A 19,890-nucleotide genomic window follows, 5' to 3' on the forward strand; every position below is an offset into this window, starting at 1 on the left:
AAAATACACTACAGTAGAACCCCTTTATAGTGAAGTTGCTTTATAGTGAAGTTTATAGTGAAGTTGATGATATGGCATGGCACTGAGGATACTGTTAGCACTTGAACTGCCTTCCATCCTCCGCTAAATGTGCCAATACGTGCTAATGATTTATTTTAAGTTACTATTTCAAAAAATAAGGACAGCGGGTGTCCACCAAGATGTGAGCCAGTTAATGTCCCTCTACCCCTATCCTTTCTCACTATCGCTCCCCCCCTTTCTTTCCCTCTCCCTGTCCTTATATTCCCACTAGTCCAAGCTCAGGTGCTTCAGGTTCCCATGGCAGATGCCGTGGCTACCAACATCTTTTCCTTCCATTGTTATTTTATTAATAAATAGCCACTAACAAAAACAACATACTGCATCATTTCCTTTCCTCAAAACCAATTTTTCAGCATGCCTGTTTATCTTTTCTGTATTTTTTTTCATACAATACAGGTATTGGATATTTTAAGTCATTTCTTCTACGTAATTGCATGCAATTCATATTCAGAAATTTTAATATTTGTGCAAACCAAGTTATGACACGAAGTTTGCACGCCTGCTGATACTGGTTTGACCAACTACATGCTAAAGCATTTCATATATGTGTATTGGAACTACTGAATATTCCATTCGTTCGTACAAAAATTTACTCCATCACGAACCACTCTGCCACATTTGCAACGCAGTTTCAAGAAGTACACCAAGGAGTAGAAAAATTAACCTTTATTTTAAAAACATCTTAAAACAAACTACAAAAGATATTTAAGAAATTCTATCAACTCTTCTACAACAGTCGTTTTCTAGTATGCGGTATGCACATAGTATAAAACAAAAGTTGCATCACCGGTGAATTGGACTTTCATCTTGTACATCGTAACATTAGCCTGTGATGCACTGTTTCTGCAACTCCATAGTCCAAACGAGAGGCTCGTCGGTGTTTACTGTCACCACCCCTGAGCCGTCGAAGGCGTTGGATGTGCTGATTAGCTTGCCAAAGCACATTGCGGAGTTGCCTGCACAAAAACAGCCACCCACAAACATGTTTAAGAGGATGGATACAGCAGACATGTTCGGCACTGCTAACAGGAGATGATGGCACTAGTCATGGCTTTAGTGATCACAGAGCTAGCACAGAGGAAAAAAGCAACTGAATTAAGCTTAGACTAAACTGGCAGACTCGTATACCTATATACAACTAAAATGGTAATGAGTGGCAATAAAGCTAAGAAGGAGCTTCTTTTGTAAAATAACAGATGGCATTGTGGTTCAGAGGCTTTATGGAAATGCTTTGGTGTGGACACGATGGGGAAACTGAATTTACTGAAACCTAAAAACGGGCAGTGGTGAGTACCAAGTCTCAAGAAATGATGCTGATTACAAAGTGTGCCATATTTAGAATGGAAATGCCAAAAACCATTTTGGCATGCTATGGCAAAGGAAAAAAATTAATGTTGTTAGTCACCAGCATCTTCCTGCCAGTCAGCACACATGCTACCACAGGTGAAAGATGGAAATGGCATGAAAAAATGCCGCACTGATGACGGCACTGAAGATGAGTACCCAATTTTATAACCACTCAGCTATGTCAAAAATATTCCTTGAAAGTTCTCACTCAGTTGACAACAGCAAAATTTTTTGAGCAGAGTGCACCAACTGTTTACAGACACAGGGAAGTTCTATAAGTAGGATGTCAAGATAGCAGGACAACAAACTTTTTCAACTATTTGTACACAAAATTAGACAAAGATTTGTGTACATAAGTGATTAATAATGCTGATACCTAAAGAAAAAGAAAACGCCTCCCAAAGGCATTCCCATTTCAATAATTATTTGGCAGAAAATTCAGTGATGTTCATAAAAGTATGTTCATGCAAATAGGCAAACAGCGCATTATTGTGCCTCCACTGGCCATTTAAAAAGAATTTTACTTCACAAGCCCACACTGTTTCAACAAAAGGAAAGCCCTGTTCAAAAACAATATAAAAGTAGAAAGGCGGATATCTGAGAGCACATTCAACAACAAAAAGCCACAGTGGCCGGTGAGGGCTTTTAGTACAAAAGCAGATGCAAGAGTATGCACAGTATGATTTTCATTACTTTTTAAAAATATATTCCAATACAAATTTCTGAACACAAGAGGGCTGGAGAAGTGACACTCGTGTGTTCATGTTATGTACCTTGCATCAGTGGAATGCAACGTTTGGCATGCTACCAGGCTGCTTTGCTGCATATGCTACACAAAAATCTGTATAAGAAAAATTATGGATGAAAATGGACCATTCAATTATAAATACATTCTATATGAGTTTAGCCTTTTCATTTGCAACTTACTTCCCATTATAGAAAGCCAAACACAAGGGTTTCTTTTTAGAGACAGCCAGAATGCTCTCACCCTCGCATAGAATGCACTTAGCCAGCCCTCGTGAGTAGGTTACCAACTTAACGGAAACAAAACTTAGGATGGGAAATGGACAAGTAAACAAAAGCAAAATGAACAAAAATTAAAAGCAACGAAACAGCAAGACCAGCCCCATGAAATTATTTTATTCCTGCTGTTCAAAGTAGTATGCCGCTTTCTGCCTCAAAGTGTTTGGCGAGTGGCTCAAGGGGATTTTTCTGACTCGCGTACTAAGCGGGCTAAAAACTCTAACAGTCGGAATTAGCCATCACGCAAAGGGAGACTCATGTTTCTATTGTGTATGAATGTGATGAGCGTGTGTAAGCCACATAGACTTAGAGACACTGAGGACAAATAGAAGCTGTCCTGCACTGACAGGGTAGCCCGTTCTAATCCCAAAGAGTCCGCTGTCACCGAAAACAGAGCTTTTATAAGCTAGCAAAGACTATAACACGAAATAGAGGTGTCGCCCTCAAATAAGTAAAATGAGTGCATCGGCATTGGTTTCTGGACACGGATCCCAGAGGCCACACTACACCACCATCCACTTCGAACCGGTGTGTCAACCCTTCCTTTTCAGTAAGGATGTCACAAGTTTGCATCGAATGGTGAGAAGATTTTTAAATACAATTTTATCGGCAATAAATTACTCTTTTGCTGCCGGGCAAACATCAACAGAAAGAGCCAAAGAATAAATTTTTAGCCAGAACAATAATTGGTTGGAGTTGTCCTTGGTTCCTCTTTAAAAGGGCCCCGAAACACATTTTCAGTGCATTGTTTTGCCTATTGTTTGCATAGAATGAGTTATAGTGATGCTATTAGCATCGGTCGTACCGCATATACTGTGCTTTTTAATATTTTAATTAGCTCGCAAAAACAAATTCGGGGCGCTGATGGTGTCACCATACAGTGGCGGTTTTTAGCAGCGGATATGACATCACTTTGTGCGAGCTTGATGATTGGACAAAAAGTAAATATACTGCAAATTGGGTTAATAACTAGAGATATGTTTCGTAAAGTTTTTGTGTTTTATACTACTTTAACAAAACCAGCTTGTTTGCCCTAGATAAAAGCACTAAATCAAGTAAAACAAAAACACGCCACCAGAGGCACTGGCTACTTTTTGCATCGAAGGACTTTGCGCCTCTCTGTAAACATCCTACGACCTAGCACTAAACACTTATGGCTACTCTCTATGTATCTGAGAGCGGCTTTGCGGAATCGATCCGATCGAGCCATTGCACTCTTTAAGTGTTCATTTCGATCCCAAGGAAGGATGTGTTCATTTCACATTTAGGAGGCAGTGCGCATCGTCGGTTTGTGGAGAATCACCGGGTGGTGGCGCCAGATGGCGCCACGTTCCCGTCAACAGCGCGCGCTCCTTGCTCGCCGTGGCCAACCAGCGCGCTAGGAGCGACCGGGCGATGGTTGGCAGTAAGCAGTAGCGGTACGCGCTATGCTAAATGTGTCTGATATCTTGCGCAGGCTGTCACACCGTCGCAGTATATCGAGCTCGAGTTCGGATCCATAAGTAAAGGAACGTCACTGATCAGTGTTCCCTTCTGCGCTGTCAACGTGATGGTGAAGCATCGCAGGGTCTGCTGGGCGTTCACATGGTTGTTGTAACCATGCAAACGGTGCTGCCAGCCTTGGCATGAATGAGTTACAGAGAACAGGCAACCATGGAGTGCAACTTCCACGACGTGCTCAGATAGGCTGTTTTGATTGGTCCCCCCCAGGTGTCGTCATTGGGAGAGTGAAATGGGAATGGGAAGCTGCATGAAAATAGAGTTGAGGGCAGCAGCATATTGTTTGCTTGTATTTTGATATTTCTTCATTGAATAACTCCCGTTCCTATGCATCGATTCTCGTAATTCTTTTTGAGTCAGCATCTGTGTGACATAAAGAATCCATCTGAAGCGTAACCGGCATCCGTTCAAACGGTGTTTCGCAGCCCCTTTAAATCCTGGAAAGATGTCAGTCCTGACTAGGGTAAGTCACGACTTGAGACTCCTGACGGAAAGTTGGGACGGTCCCGCAACACCCGGGATGGTTGACGACCTTACTCATGATGTGCACTTTACAGTCACGAGCATGTGCTGCAAGCTCGAACTGCACATTAACGTTTGAGAACTGCACTTCCAATCCAATGAAGCCCTCTATGGCACTGACTCTGAGCGATTTAAGTTCATGCACATATTATAAACTTGAAATTGTTTGAGGTACACCGTTATTCAAAACCACTCCAACTGAGTGCAGACAAAGATTACAATCAACAGCAAGAGTTAAGATCAACTGCAGGAGAACACGAGAGACACTTGCCCAGGTTCCACTTGAGGCCCGTGGTTGTGACGCTGCCACAAGCAGCCCCCAAGGGAATGAGACCACACCATGATCCGGTCAGGTGTGGCGGCGTCAGGATGCGATGCTGACCCTGCACAGCAGCATAAGTGGTGCACATAAGGCTCGCTGCTGCACAAGGCAGCCAGCAACAGCCATTATAAAGATGCATATACCCATTTTTTTTTTATTAACTAACCAAATCAGTGCTTCTAGACTGTGTATCAAACTACATAGCAAGCATATATTTAATAAGTAAAGTGCATGGGTACTGCATACTGCCATTAAGGTTATGCAACAGATGACCAAGGACTACTAGTAGCATTTCGTGCGAGGGTTGTTTGACCATGACATGGCATTCCAAAGCCTTTCCCAGCAGTGTCCAATACTGACACAAAGAAAAGAAGAATGCAACCCTCCTAAACAAGTCATTCAGTCTGAGAAACTGAGTTTTCTCTACTGCATAGCAGCAACTGCTATGTTCCTTGCCAGCCATGTGATGGATAAATGACACCTATGGCAATGAATTCTTTTGGGATGTGGCTAGCTATTTTCTTGGCTTCACCTCCAACAATACAGTGTTACAAGTGCTGCAGTATTGAAAGGCATCTAATGTTGCAACTAACTTGCCTGGCTGGAGGGCCACATTTATATCACTCCCACGGCGAAATGGCAGTAAGGCAGGTGCATGTCAGTTTTTGTAATTTCCTAATGCCTGTTGCCAGTCCTTGCTAACCTAACTGGCTGCCATACAACCCACTACACAGCTACACATGCACATTTGTATGCACTTCTGAAGGATCGTTTAATGAAGGCCTGCATATCATATTTCAGATGCAGCCACTGAAGCGTGTTATGCATTATGGCACACAGTGTGACATGCCATGAGTGCAGTAAATGAGGACGAGTACAATGTGCAGCAGCTTACACACAAACACCTCTCAGTTGAGGTACATTCTTTCCAGGTGAAGTAAGCTTGCAGTGATAAATCCTATGCACCAGCTACTCTACATGCAGAGCATAAAGTTCGATCCCACAGCAAAAATTCAAAACAATGATTTCTTTAAGTTTGCTAAATCTTGTTCTTGCAGCATATGTCAAATTAATTTTATTGCAGGCAACCTAGAGCAACAACTCTAATATGAATATTACGCAGGAAAGGCACAAAAGGTGAAACCTTCCCGAGTGACTTGAATCCAAATAAGCTGGCATGTTCAGTATTAAAACCTTAGCCTTCCAGCCTTCACATTCTAGATGCAAAAACCATAACATGACAGCACTGCTCAAGTTCTGCCTGCAAGCTGAACATGAGCGACAGCCTGAGCATACCTTGTCGAGCAGCCAGGTGAGCGAGTTCTCCAAGAGCAGGCAAACGGGTGTCCCGTCCAACAGTTGGCGGCTCTCAAACAGCGTGTTGAAAATGGACATCATGTGATCAACCCGATCGAAACTGCCGCAAAGCGCCAGTACCCAGTCCAGCTGCAAAGAAGGGGGCCCACTGTTATCAGCAGCTCTTGAAGTACCCAGTTGAAATCTCAAATTAGAGGCTACGCTGCTGGCACACAGCTGCTGTGTGCCAGCAATTCGGAGTTCACTGGGCTCTTTGCAGCGTGACGCCATCAGGGCAGTGTGGTATTCTGAGCTTTTAATCCAGTGCAAGAAAAAATGGGGATGCTACACGTGGGAATAAGGACCACCATCACATTGGGGTCAACAGACGTACTATACATCTTTGGGACTGCCTGGCTTCTCAACTGCTAGTCTGCTAACACCTTATGACAATGTATTTATAATACTTTATTTCACAGCCTTTTCATTTTCTTATAGCTGTTCAGACTGATGTCTTTTCAATGACTGCTTGGTTCCCATCAACGCAGTGGCACAGGCCTGTGTCAACTGATGCTGAAAATGAGCTTTGCTGTACCAAAGACAGCAAGACAGAAGAAACTGAAAAACGAAGTGCAACGTTTCGCACCCATCCAGTTTGCTCAGCTTTGCAAAAGTCAGCGATAGGTGTTTCTCCTCTCATATGTGCTGATCACTGCAACATACCTGCTAATACAGCATACATTTTTAACCAACAATAAGGCAGCAGCTTTTCTGAAGCAGCAATATACAAAGTAAAGAATGCTACAAATACATACGCAATCCAGAGTTGGGGATGCCTATAAGTGTTTTTGATCGCTTAACTGCACAGGTGTTCCCTGTCGTTTATTTGAACATGACACCTGCCCTAGCCTAGCTGGTGCTACAGGGCAATTTAAGATAAGATCATGCAATGGGTGGTCGGTCGACAATTTCAATTTAACTAATATTTTTGTATGTCATTAACTGGAATTGTAAGGGATTAGATACAGGGGGGTTACACAATGGTATGCAGTTCGCCGCAGATAACATGAATGCATCAGTTAATGTAGTAGCGACTAAAAGCAACAACATTGAAAAAGAAAAAGCATTTTCACTTATTGCACCAGTTATAAGGTGTTCCACATGTTAGGCTGCTCATGTATTTAAGTGTAAATGGTCCCACTGAAAAAAAAAAAAAAAAAGAAACTTACTTCATTTGATACACATTGCAGAAAGTTTGTTCACAGCTACAGGGTACGCCGGAATTTGCAAAAAGGTCTCGTGTCTACCAGCAATATTATGCAACATATGTACAAGGCTCATGAATATTCATATAATACAGACACCTGTACATAATACAAAAAATAATAAAACACTTTTTTTAACCATCATCCAAAATCTTTGTTGTTCTGTGTTTTCTTGAAATTTGGGCAATAATATTTCTTTATCTGTCAGATATACCATATAAACTTATCTAAGGGCAGAACTTTAATTTTTTAAATTCGGGTGTGAATTTTGAAGGTGCGGCCCATACATGAATTAAAAAAAACGTATAACCATAATTTTTTCTCAAATATGTAGTCCAAAACAGGGGGTGTGGCCCTTACAGGAGATTAGAGATTATATGGTATATCAGCTAACTTCACACTGGTTGGTAGATAAGTTTGCATACAACACAGTGTAAACTAGTTATGGTTAATGTTTATCTATTATCCGCAATAAAGACCTCGAAAGTTTGCAAAGTCCTTCCTGCACACCAAGTTTGCGAAATTTTACAAAAAGTACAAAACTGAAGACTCAACAAGAACAAAAGGATGCACTCTAGAGTAATTGCAAATGTCCTCTGAAAATTTTCAAGATATTTGCAAGACATTTTAAGCTCTTCATAAGCAAAGTTGGCAAAAACACCAGTCTGCATAAAAAAAAAGCCTCTTTAGAAGTGCTGTATCTCCCACACTAGCAATTTTATGTAACATGTTTTTAATGGTTACAAATATTCATAGTGTAGTGCATTAGTGTGGGGGTCTACCTTTTCATGATCAAGAATTAGATGTGCTTCGAAATAATTTTTTATGGACAAAAGTAATTGTAGCTCCCTTCTTTCCAGTAATTAGGCATATAAAAATATTAAGTAAATTGATGACGTTGACCAGCCACTCATGCACAATCTTGTCTGAAATCCCCCTACCATCTTCATGTGAGGTAAGCACAGGCAAGCTGACACCTGACTGACAGGTTACCAATTACTTGCATGGTCCAACTACTTGCATCAGCTCACTGCCACACCTCTTTGGCGCCTTAGTGATAACAGTGAGATCAGTGCGTGGAATGGAACCTGACAATGAATGGTTCATGAGTTGTTTTGTACCAAGTCCTCTGACAAGAAACCCTCAGCTTACTGCACCTGCTTTGTCATCTGGCCATTGGGCTACACAAACTAGAGTTCCTTTGAACATCACCCAAGTGTGTCAAGTCTGCACCACTGATGTCTCACCAGCTCAGAATGCCTGGCCCTCCACCGGTCTCAAGAATGCACATCGAATCAGGAGAGGCACTCCGTCATTAGATTCAAGAGCCCAGTGGCCAGCGCACCATGCTGATCATCACTCCCGGTACCCAGAAATTCAACTGAAGCTTCCGAGAGTGGCGTGACCAGTCAACTAACACAACATCCCTTAGCTCCAACAGCAGGATCTCCCACTTCCCCTCTTCTGCTTCCTGCCTCATCACACAAAACCTGCCCCTGCCTTCACTGCCGCTGCTCCTTGTTCGCCACCTGCGACTACACTCTTCACTCCAGCATATCTTTAAATTGTTCATTGTATGTGGTAATTATTCTGAAATGAAAGCAGTGAAACACTGTCGGAATGTGCCCAGGACGGGCCTGTAAAAGCAAAGAAGGGAGGCACACCTTGATGGGTGGAGCTTTTGAACGCGCATGCTCCCCAAGCACTGCAAGTGCTTTGGTGAAGTCTGTGTGATCTTGGTCTGGCGTATGCACCACTTTGGTTCCCTGTAAGGACACAGGAGGAGATCATCAAGCATGGAAGAGCAATCTAATGGACTTTTGTTAATTCGAACTCATTAAATTTGAATGGCCAGTTTATTCACACCAATGCCTCAGTCCCACTAACATCAAGTGCACTAAAAAGGCTCCACTTAATTTGAACTCAAACATATTTAATAATTTGAAGAACTTTGAAGTACCCTTCAAATAATCAAAAGTTGACTATACTTTCACACTGCAGAAATCTCTAAAACATATTAGTCAAAATCTACAAGTGAGTGGGCCCAACCAAAGTCTACAGATACAGCTGTCACACAAGCACCACTATGCAGTACCCTACACCACCCTTTTTTTTGTACTTTACACTGGAAGGCAACGAACCTGCAAAAAAGCCAGCATCTGTTAATAGGTTGATATAATAAAAGGGCTGAGCAGCACACTACTTATACAAGTACCACAGGCAAGTGGAATTATAGTACATGCAGCTAGGAGCATCATCTTGTAGCTAATTATATGTCAAATCCACGTGTAATTCAAGTTACATTTTCAGCTCAAGGTTTTTTTTTTGATAAAAAGTCTGGTTTGGGCTAGTTGCTTTATGCTCATCTTGAATGTGCAGCACTAAACATACAAAGAATACACATTGCACCAGCCGATATCATCTGTGTTTTTATACAGTTTGCCCTGCACCTACATAAATTGAAAAACAAAGTGCTTGTTCCTCAGTGCAAATGAGAAAGACTAAAATTTAAAACTCCATTAGACCTAAGCTTGATAAGCTTCAATCTAACTGAAAAGTCTGACAGGAACTGCTCATTTGCAGCTGGTGGTGGAGGTTTGGTTTGCACTGAAATAAATAGGGTTTCCTTAATGCAATGATTTGTAGTTGCAGAAATTTTCACATTTCACTTTCGTAACACTATGCGAGCAACAACTAGAAAACCATTCTGCATGAAACGAAGACAAAATTTTAAAAAATGCTTACACTGAAAATTTTTTTCCAAATTTTGCAATGTAAAGACTTAATTATTAGGCAACTTTTAACGAGTACCAGCTCCACAAGTTTAGAATCAAAAACAGTATTTACGAGCTCCAGGGGCTTATAAATAAAATAAAATTTTGATAGAGCTTTCAGTGCCTAGCACAAAATAAAAACACAGGCACAGATAAAAAAATAACACTTTTAATTAAAGACAATTTGCCGCAGTCAAAGCTCATTCTTTGGTTCACACCGCAGTAATTTACGTAACCATGCAAGTGGAATGCAATTCATACAGTAAGTATGCACATATGTAAATGGTCAGAACAGTTTTCTTCAATGTTTTGTGTACTTTGTCCAGAGAATTAAGGTCAGCAATGAAACAATTCAGAGTAAAAGAAGCTCTATGAATAACAGTGTATCTTCAAAACTGTCGCCTTAAGCACTTCTTGGCTCTACAGCCTTTTAACTAAAAACTTCTTCAAACTCCTATTCTTTGAATTGACCGACCAAACAATGAAGTAGACCCTACCTGTGCAAAGCATATTTCTAAATGTTAAGTCCAACTTGGACTGCATACCTCACATTTACTTTGCAAAAAGGGTATTATAAGCTGATGAAAATTCAGAAACAACATTGAATGATATAGTTCTGCCACGACGTGGCATAACCTCTGCGTACTGAAGGTGTTCTGGTCATAACAGAGATACCGGCTGCTGGTTTATAACTGCCTACACATGACAATGAAAGACCCACAAAATACTTTTTTGACCTTACTCAGTCTAGCGAAATTCAGTACTGGTCATCTAAAAAATAGAAATTCTATGATGCATGTGGCAGTGCACTCTCAGCATGTCAGTGCACTGCTTTAGTGTAAAAAGAATGTCCACCAAGAGTCAAGCATCCATTTTTTAAAGTCTTTGGCAACACTCAAAAGTTGTTTGATGCCAAAGTGTGAACAATGTGAACAGTGCCCACAAAAAAAAAAGCATGCCTAGAAGTCAACACTGACGACCTGTAGGGCTCTATGTCGACCATTTCTGATTCTGCTGTTTTTACAATGAATGCAATTCAATGAGCTGCACTGACAGCATTCTCAGTGGCTGCAATCAAAACCCGACATCAAGGCTGCCAAATTTCAGTCCTTTTCAATGAACTGTTTGGTTTCCAGAGTTTGTTGCAGCAAAGCTGCAAACAATGTAATAAAAGTTATGGTGCGCTGTTGAGTTCGATCTTGCAGCCACAAATCATGACACATAAGTAGCCATCTTTGTGCGACATGACTATACAACTTGCTTTAGAAAAACCACACCAAGTCTACACAGGCAGGTTTGTGAGGAACTCTAGGAGCGAGCATTTGTACAATGCATTGAAATTCATTCACTTTGTTTTCTACCCAATAACATGGAAGCTAATGCGCATTCAAACTGTAAAGTTCTCACATGAGGGGGAAGGGGTCAATCTTTCCTAGACTGTCAGCAGGAAAGTGCTGACTAAAGTTATCACTGGATGTCCTTGTAGAGAAGATGAGTACAAACAACTCATGTCGAAGAGACATCATTTTTTGCAGAAAGGCTACAGAGAACTTTACAACCTCATCAAACACTGCTGTACAGCTTAGACTGCATGCGGTTGCATCATTGCCCAGTACCATGCACCTTCGTGAGTAATATATACACTGATTGCTTCAGCCCCACAAGGCAAGAAAGCACAAACTCACTTTTGATTTGTAGTACTCGAGCGTTTCCTTGGATACTGAGTCAAAATCTCCAGTGATATAGTCGGGAATAAGCTCCTCAGCACAGGTAGCCATGGCAGTGCGGAAGCGGTCGGCTCCTCCATCGATGCAAATTTTCGTAACAGCTGACAAAGAGATGTATGAGTTTAAAAAAACTGCTTTATGTGCTGCAACAAACTAAACCACTCAGGAAAATCTTAGAGCAAAAAAGAAAAAAAGCCTCCAAGCCTATATGATGCACCCAACACAGTGCAGATAGCACATCTGATACAAACTGCCACTGCTCTAATCCCTGCACCAGCTGACATTGGTGGCAAAAATTTCTGAAGTGCTGCAGCCACATGTCTTATTGCTCATAACCATGGAACTGTCGTATTAAAAATTAGGCAGGCAAAATGTAAAAACAGCTGCTTCAGTGAATTAAGTTTGGAAACACAATGCCTTACCTTGGCTCCAGACTTTCTTCAAGAATGAAGCAGTCTGGGAGCTTAGGGGCTGGTTCAGAACAACAACAGCGTTTTTCGAACCTGCAAAGCATGGCAGAAGCATATAACATAATTAACCTACCTTTCATCTCAGCACTTTTAGAATGCAGATCTTAGCCGCCTGTTCCCGGGCTGAGCGGCGTGCCTCGGTGTAACCGAGCATGGAGCGCAGCGGAGGATGAAAGACGGCGATAGCGAAGAAAGCGCGAGGAGGAAACCAGAGGCGAGTACGGTGGAAGGCTCGCAAGAGATGGCGCCAGAGTAGCGCACCAGTGTAGAGAAGGAAGAATTAAGATCAAACGGACAATGGAACCATAGGGGAAGAAAGAGACGCAAGTGCCAGGGCCAAGTTAATTCAGATATAGGTTTCATTAACATGCAAGGTGGCAGGAATAGACTGAAATGGGAGGAAATAGAAGAACAGTGAAGACAGGAGGAATTAATGGTATATGGTTTAGCGGAAACACATCTTAGAGGCATGGAGCAACCACCCTGTAACCCAGACTACGCATGGGAATATTGCAATAGAACAGAGGGCAGCAGAAAGGGAGGTGGAATTGGGGCATTCATTCATAAAAGTATGAATTTTCAAAGGGTTAGACTGGTATGCAGGGAACATTTATGGCTAAAAGGAACAGTGGCAGGCAAGCAAACACTCCTTGGCTTTGTATACCTGTGGACAGGGGTTAATGCCAAAGAGGAAAACAGGAAAATGTTAGAATGTATTGCAAGCGACATTGATGAGCTAGGAGGACAGGGCGAGATAATTATATTAGGTGACATGAATGCACACATAGAAGACCTGGATGGGTACACGGATTCGACAGGAAGCATGCTGCAGGACATGTGTGACAGGCATGATTTAGTTGTATGCAACAGCACCGAGAAGTGTGAAGGGCTCATAACATGGGAGGCGGGGAGTCTGCACTCGACGATAGATTATGCACTAATGTCACAGAGGATGTATAACAGATTAGGGGTAATGAGCATAGATGAAGATGGTTCCAGAAGTCTAGGTAGTGACCACAAGCGTATCAAGTTGAGCTTCAGAAGAAAAAGCAATGTAGGACTGAAGCAAGATGAACAATCAGGGGGAAATTTTTACTCAGAAAAGCAATTGGAAGTAGCAGCCAAACAAATCGAGAAAGTAATTTTTGAGGATAGTGAAACAGAATGGACTTATACCAAATTAACTCGATTACTGGAGCTAGAGCTAGCTAAGGTGCGAGTAAAGCTAAAAGGGAAAAGATGCAAACCCAAGAGTTGGTGGGATGAGGAGGTCAAGAGGGCAATAGAAAAGCGCAAGAAAGCATCCAGGGAACACAGATATTCCAAGAAGAGGGGGGAACCAAAACCCGAAGTAGACAGAAAATGGGATACCTTCATAAAGTGTAGAAGGGACGCATCCTATTTGATTAATGAGAAAATTAGAAGAAAGGGTGCCCAATGGATGTCAAAAGTAAATAAAGAGGATAGAAAAGCAGCCCAAAAATTCTGGAAACATCTAAATGCAATGAGTAATAAAACTAGGCTAGAACAAAGGTTTATTGTTACAGATGAGGGTATTCGACTAGAAGGGGATGAAGCAATAAAACACATAGGAACAAGGATGACGGAAAAATTTTCAGCAAAGCACGTGGTACATAATTTATCGAAGGAGGATAGACCGGTTACAGCAATAGCTTCACTTGAGCAAGGAGAGTGGGAAAGGGCAGAGAAGAAGGTTCCTAGTGGCACATCAACAGGACCAGATGGTATCCCGATTATGTTGATAAAGAAGTTAGGACCAAAATCCAAGCAAACATTAATACAGGTAGTGAACAAAATGATAGTGGATGAGAAAGTCCCCGATGAATGGCGATTAAGTAGAATGAACATGATATATAAGGGAAAGGGGGACAAAGCAGACGTAAGTAACTATCGCCCCATAACAGTGACATCTGTGGTTTACAGGGTGGTGATGCAAATTATAAAGGATAGACTGCAGGCTTGGGTGGAGAACGAGGGGGTGTTAGGGGAACTACAGAATGGGTTCCGGAAACAAAGGAGGTTGGAGGACAATCTATTTTCATTGACACAGTGTATAGAAATTGCGGAAAAGGAACATAGGCCCTTATTGCTAGCATTTCTGGATATTAGGGGAACCTATGACAACGTTACTCAGGAGCATTTGTGGGACATATTGGGCACATTGGATGTGGAAAATGGAGTTATTAATCTTTTAAAAGATATATATAGAGGTAACAGAGTGCTCATAAAATGGGAAAAAAATGTATCAGGGCCTGTAGAGATACGGCGGGGGCTTAGACAAGGATGTCCTCTGTCCCCTTTGTTGTTCATGTTGTACCTGCAAGGTTTGGAGGCCAAGCTAGAGGGGAGCGGACTAGGCTTCAACCTATCTTTTTTCAAGCAAGGGGAATTGATTAAACAGACATTACCGGGACTAATATACGCGGACGATATAGTGATAATGGCTGACAACAAGGAAGACCTGCAGAAGTTGTTAGACATATGCAGTACAGAGGGAGATAGATTAGGCTTCAAGTATAGTAAGGAAAAATCTGCAGTCATGATATTTAATGAAGAGGGCGGCGAGCATAGAATACAGGAGTTCGTGCTAAAAGTAGTGAATGAGTACAAGTATCTTGGGGTGTGGATAAATAACAGTGTTGAGTATCTGACAGAGCATGAAAAATATGTAATGAATAAAGCTAGTAGGAATGCAGCTGTCATGAAAAATAGGGCACTGTGGAATTACAATAGGTATGAGGTGGTAAGAGGGATCTGGAAAGGGGTGATGGTCCCTAGCCTGACCTTCGGGAATGCGGTCCTGTGTATGAGGCCCGATGTTCAAGCAAGGCTGGAAATTAGGCAACGGGGAGTAGGGAGGTTAGCTTTGGGAGCACATGGCAATACACCAAATCAGGGGGTACAGGGTGATATGGGATGGGCGTCTTTCGAGAGCAGAGAGGCTAGCAGTAAGATAGCATTTGAGGAACGATTGAGAAGGATGGAGGAAAAGCGGTGGGCTAGGAAAGTTTTCAGATACCTGTATATAAAGAACGTTGACACGAAATGGAGAAAGCGAACTAGAAAATTGACAAGCAAATATCTGGACAGCAGTAAGGGGGCAAATCAGCAATTATCGGTTAAGAAAAAGGTTAAAGGAACAGAGAGAGCTTTGTGGAGAACAGGGATGCTGACGAAATCGGCACTGGAAACATACCGGACCTTTAAACAGGAAATTGTCAAAGAAAATATCTATGATAATTGTAGGGGAAGTTCTTTGTTGTTTGAGGCCAGGACTGGAGTTTTGCGGACTAAGACGTATAGAGTCAGGTACCAGGAGATAGACACTTTGTGCATTGCGTGCGGAGAGGAGGAGGAAACGGCTGAACACTTGATACTTTTCTGTAAAGGGCTTCACCCAACAGTGGAAGGCAGCGGGGCTGACTTACCCAAGGCATTGGGGTTTAGGGATAGTGAAGGGAAAGTGGATTTTAAGAAGTTAGAAGTAACCAAGCGAAGGTTATCTGATTGGTGGCTAAAAGCAAGACAGGAGTAAAATTTCACAAGACATGGCTAGGTGGCTTGAGCCACCGCCCGATGTAAAGGGTTCAGCCGTATCCATCCATCCATCCATCCATCCGGTCGTTGACCCGAGGCGAGGCTCACCGGCGGCAGAACGCACAGCGCTCTGCCAAAGTCGAAACTACAGTGACTACAGCGAATTCTAGTTCACTATATCGAAACCCAGAGCCGTCTCCGTTCAGCACTGCGTGTTCCGCATGTGGTCACCTACGGTTCGAGCACAGCAGCAGCTGCGCTCAAAAATCGCATTGGGCGCCTGTGTGCGTTTCGCCTCCATCGAAACGCAGCCGTCGCGGTCGGGTTCGAACCCGGGTACTCCGGATCAGTACAGACGAGCGCCCCAACCACAGCCACCGCGGCGGGTTCATTTCCGAATCAGGTAGCAGCGCTATCAAGTGAGAGCCAAATATCCATCCGAACGAAGCGACCACAGCGTTGTCAAGTGCGTCACTACGCGAAAAAGACCACAAACCGCTATCTCCGTGCGACAGTTTAGCGCGCCATGCCAAAAGCAGCATGCACTGGCCAAACGAAACTAAAGCAGGTAGACAGGTAGGAGGCGGGTATTCAAATACTGTAGCTATAGTTTTCGTGCGAAAAGAACACAGTGAACACGTACGTTAAGTAACGTACTTCCTGTGCGTTTTTAAACGCCGATTAAACGTACTACAACTTCAGAACGAACTTGCCTGCTCTCCTGAACAGCGCAGCTTCGGGGTCCCATTCCTTCAGTGCAACAGTATGCGAAGCCATGCTCCTTGCGAGAGGACGGAGACTATGGTGAAACAAACAGCAGCACCAATGTAACGTCCAAGAGCGAACAAAATATGCAAATAAAATTCAGTCATCCCGGCTTACTCATGCGGTACTTGGAATGCCGGCGGTCTCCGACGGAATAAAACTGCAATACAGCGCCAAGAACTGTTCGTGCTAAGATGACTGGTGCACCACAGAGTGACCGTCATTGCACATCAATGCTACGGCACAGAGTCTAAAGTGAGCTCAATCATCTTGTCGCCTCACTCAGTTTCCGCACACACAAGCAAAACATCAAACACGAACTGGGCGCGGCCATTTTGAGCACGTGGTATTCAGATGGCAGCACCTGACATTCCATTCATGTATGTCATCCAGGCCACGCGCTGGAGTAGAGGAGTTGCTGGAGTTGGGCGTGAGCTTGTCCGAGTTTAAAAGTTGTTTACATTCCGAAGTAAAATGTCTTGTGTGTAGTGCGTGCTCAAACAAAAAGCAATGGGGCGCCTGTTGCATCTGTTTTTGGTGTCACTACTCTTCCAAATAATTGGGCTCTGCTTTGGTAAGCGGTTTCAGCATTTTTCCTTTTGCGCTGTGCTACCTTTAGGGCTAACACCTGTTTCGGCTGGCTCCGGTGGACCCACCTGTCTGCTGGCGACGGTGTTCAAAAAAAGCTTCCTTAACTACTTCATCAAAAAGCCGTTAGCGCGGCTTGACGTATGACATTGATAGGAAACACCTTCGATCTCTAGTTGCTTGTCTCCACATCTTTATGCACGCATTACTTTTCGCGACAGTTGTGCTAATTGAGTGTGGTGGTGCGTTACCTCAGCGGAAGGGCGTCGCATTCTTGGCATCTAACGTCGATTCCTACCGCGCGATGGCAGTTTCTATGTCTCTCTCGACCGACCAGCGGCGTGACACACTTAAGTTAACACGATCATCTTGTACACACTGCGTGCCGTAGAATATTTTAAAATACCTTTACGGCAGGTGCCTCCTGCTACCGTTATGCTGCAAGTATGTACTACTCGAAATCAGTTTCGATGTCGAGTCACTTCTTGTAGTTGCATGGGTTATCCTTTTCCTAGTTTAAAAGCTAACGTTTTCTGCGTCCTGTGAAAGCATTGTGTTCGTCGTGAAATTGAAAATAACTTGTGAACGGGAACAGCAATCTGTCATAAAAATGGGAAATGGAACGGCGTGACCTACTCTGAGTTGCGAATATTCGTATGATTTGTTTTTAAGGGCTGTGGAGGAAGATCTGAAATGTTGCAAGCGCTTACCTGCGTAGCGTAGAGTCAAACTTGACTGCTTGAGACACAGCCAGCGTATGTTACAAAGCAGCTTATGTAGGAGCTGCAGGTGTTGGGGAGTGCGAGATTATGAAGGTACACACAGTTTATCTTGAGTGCGCTATATTTCTGGAGCGCGTATCATTGCCTTCGCTTTCAGGCTTCGAACTAACAGCTCGAAATAAAACCAGCGTGTCTTAAAGAGCAGCAGCTTAGAGCCACAGGTGTTGCAGATTGGCAGAATCTGAAGATACACGCTGTTTTAGCTTGCTTGAAATAAAGCCAGCGTGTTTTACAGAGTAGCAGCTTAGAGCCGCAGGTGTTGCAGAATGGCAGAATCTGAAGATACACGCAGTTTTAGCTTGCGCGTACAGTATTTTTGCCGTGCCTATCTTATCAGTGCCTTCGTTTTCAGGCTGTGATGAACCTCTCCTTGGGTATGCCAAGTTATCGGCATCGTCTGAGCTGTCTCTAGACAGGAGTGCAGAAAAGGCTCGCCTTGACAGTAAGTGTTTTCGTGCAGACAATTGTTTGGCCTCGCGAGCCAGTGTAGTGTTTGCGATGTGCTATGTCCAAGGCATGCGCTGGTGACAGCGCCCGTTTATGTTGTCTGGGCAGCAGGGAACAGCATGGTATAAAATATCTGTGAGATTGGTGCCCGCCTTCCCCATGTCTGTTAGGGGGACCATTGACCCCTCCCCCTCTGTGCACACATATGTGTATGCGTGTGTTGACTTGATCACATCATGTCTAGGAAATGATTTATTCGGAAGTCTGTGCTGTTCTTTACTTGCCACTATATACAACATTTGTGGAATTCAGTAGACTTCCAAGTCATTTTTAGTGCTAGTCCCCTCAGTGCAAAAACTGTGTAGCTCTTGAACCAAGGAGCCAGTACTGTATGTTTACGGTGTGTCTAACCAGCACATGCTGGTGCTGACATGCATTGTGACAGAACTGTGTTGCGGTTTCAAAGGTGGCTCTGCTTGGACGGCCAAGAATTCTGATTTCGAGCAATACCTGATGATCTCGCTCAAGTCCAAGAAGACTATCACCTCCATTGTCACCATGGGCAAGCAATACAGCCCTGAATTTGTTCAAGAATTCAAGATTTACTACGGTGACAATGGAGGCGACTTCACCGAGTACAAGGACAGAGAAGGAAACCCAAAGGTCAGACACATGCCTTTGCCCTCACAAACTTTCATCTAGCACAGCTCTCAGAAACTGTGTGTGGAGCCTCCAAACTGGCTTAGATTTCTTAGATATAGTAAAAGCAGAACAGTTGGCATCCTAGCAGTTTTGGTTCCATAATTATTGAGCACTTAGCTTCACTGTGGTACAATATACAGAGTTTTTTTCCCAAAAAGTTTTTGGCCAAGTACAGTCAACCATAGACCTGTCTAGAGCACTAGAACGGCGTACTAGACAGTACACATCCGCCATTTACGAGAGGCCTTGGGCTCGAAGCAACACCTTGACATGCACGCACATTTCCGTGGATCTTGTTTAACCACTCATGTCTTTGAAAATTATATTGGTCTGGGTGGGCAGCGACAATTATCATAAATGCACAACAGAACGCACTGTTCGAGCGCTCTAGACAAGTGCATGGACTGTACGTTTGGGGGAAAAAGTAGCAGACCCCCTCCCTATCCAAGTTCCGCCGTGCGCCACTCTGCTTGGGAGCGCCCCCTGACAAAACACTTCTGGTGTCGAGACCGATGCAGCAGGCCCATTTCGTCACCAGAAGTGTGTTATCAGGTGGCTCTCCTGCAGAGTGTTAGGGGTCGGAACTTGGAGGGGGGGGGTCTATTAATTTTGCCCCCAATGGTACATGTGCATACTTGTCCTTTCTCATATAGATGATGTAAAAGTGGTGCTTAGTGATTGTTTCTTTCTTCAAGGTCTTCTGAAAAAGTGGTGATTGTGA

At 43.2% G+C, this 19,890-nt stretch overlaps 2 protein-coding genes across 4 annotated transcripts in view; one reads left to right on the forward strand and one right to left on the reverse strand.

The window, feature by feature from the left end:
* Positions 1 to 732: 732 nt before the first annotated feature.
* Positions 733 to 18,089, reverse strand: LOC144093968 (thiamine pyrophosphokinase 1). 3 transcript variants are annotated; one of them, XM_077627751.1, is made up of 9 exons: positions 17,949 to 18,046; positions 16,768 to 16,810; positions 16,599 to 16,684; positions 12,280 to 12,360; positions 11,816 to 11,958; positions 9,021 to 9,122; positions 6,092 to 6,241; positions 4,745 to 4,856; positions 733 to 1,037 (listed from the first exon to the last, which is right to left on the reverse strand). In XM_077627751.1, the coding sequence occupies exons 3-9, from the start codon at positions 16,660 to 16,662 to the stop codon at positions 904 to 906; spliced, it is 786 nt and encodes a 261-aa protein (XP_077483877.1). In that variant the 5' UTR covers positions 16,663 to 16,684; positions 16,768 to 16,810; positions 17,949 to 18,046; the 3' UTR covers positions 733 to 903. The 3 variants fall into 3 exon arrangements, with proteins under 3 accessions (XP_077483877.1, XP_077483876.1, XP_077483875.1); XM_077627750.1 differs by lacking the exon at positions 16,768 to 16,810 and having other exon boundaries at positions 17,949 to 18,089; XM_077627749.1 differs by lacking the exon at positions 17,949 to 18,046 and having other exon boundaries at positions 16,768 to 17,002.
* Positions 17,015 to 19,890, forward strand: part of Nrx-IV (neurexin-4) — a 68,151-nt gene continuing 65,275 nt past the window's right edge. Inside the window, exons 1-3 of the mRNA XM_077627748.1 lie at positions 17,015 to 17,224; positions 18,373 to 18,462; positions 18,934 to 19,130. Of these exons, the coding sequence (XP_077483874.1) occupies positions 17,161 to 17,224; positions 18,373 to 18,462; positions 18,934 to 19,130 (351 nt within the window). The 5' untranslated portion in view covers positions 17,015 to 17,160. The remainder of the gene's footprint in view (positions 17,225 to 18,372; positions 18,463 to 18,933; positions 19,131 to 19,890) is intronic.

This window comes from Amblyomma americanum, chromosome 6 (genome assembly GCF_052857255.1).
Source record: "Amblyomma americanum isolate KBUSLIRL-KWMA chromosome 6, ASM5285725v1, whole genome shotgun sequence".
In the NCBI taxonomy this organism is placed as follows: Eukaryota; Metazoa; Arthropoda; class Arachnida; order Ixodida; family Ixodidae; genus Amblyomma; species Amblyomma americanum.

What these genes read in the sequence shown, in the direction of transcription:
- LOC144093968 (XM_077627749.1), bottom strand. Translation starts at nt 16,874, where the DNA reads ATGACGGTCACTCTGTGGTGCACCAGTCATCTTAGCACGAACAGTTCT. An exon ending in GCATTCCAAGTACCGCATGA is followed by an intron (nt 16,685 to 16,767) that starts GTAAGCCGGGAT and finishes GTTTCACCATAG; the next exon opens with TCTCCGTCCTCTCGCAAGGA. An exon ending in CAAAAGCTCCACCCATCAAG is followed by an intron (nt 6,242 to 9,020) that starts GTGTGCCTCCCT and finishes CCTTCTTTGCAG; the next exon opens with CTGGACTGGGTACTGGCGCT.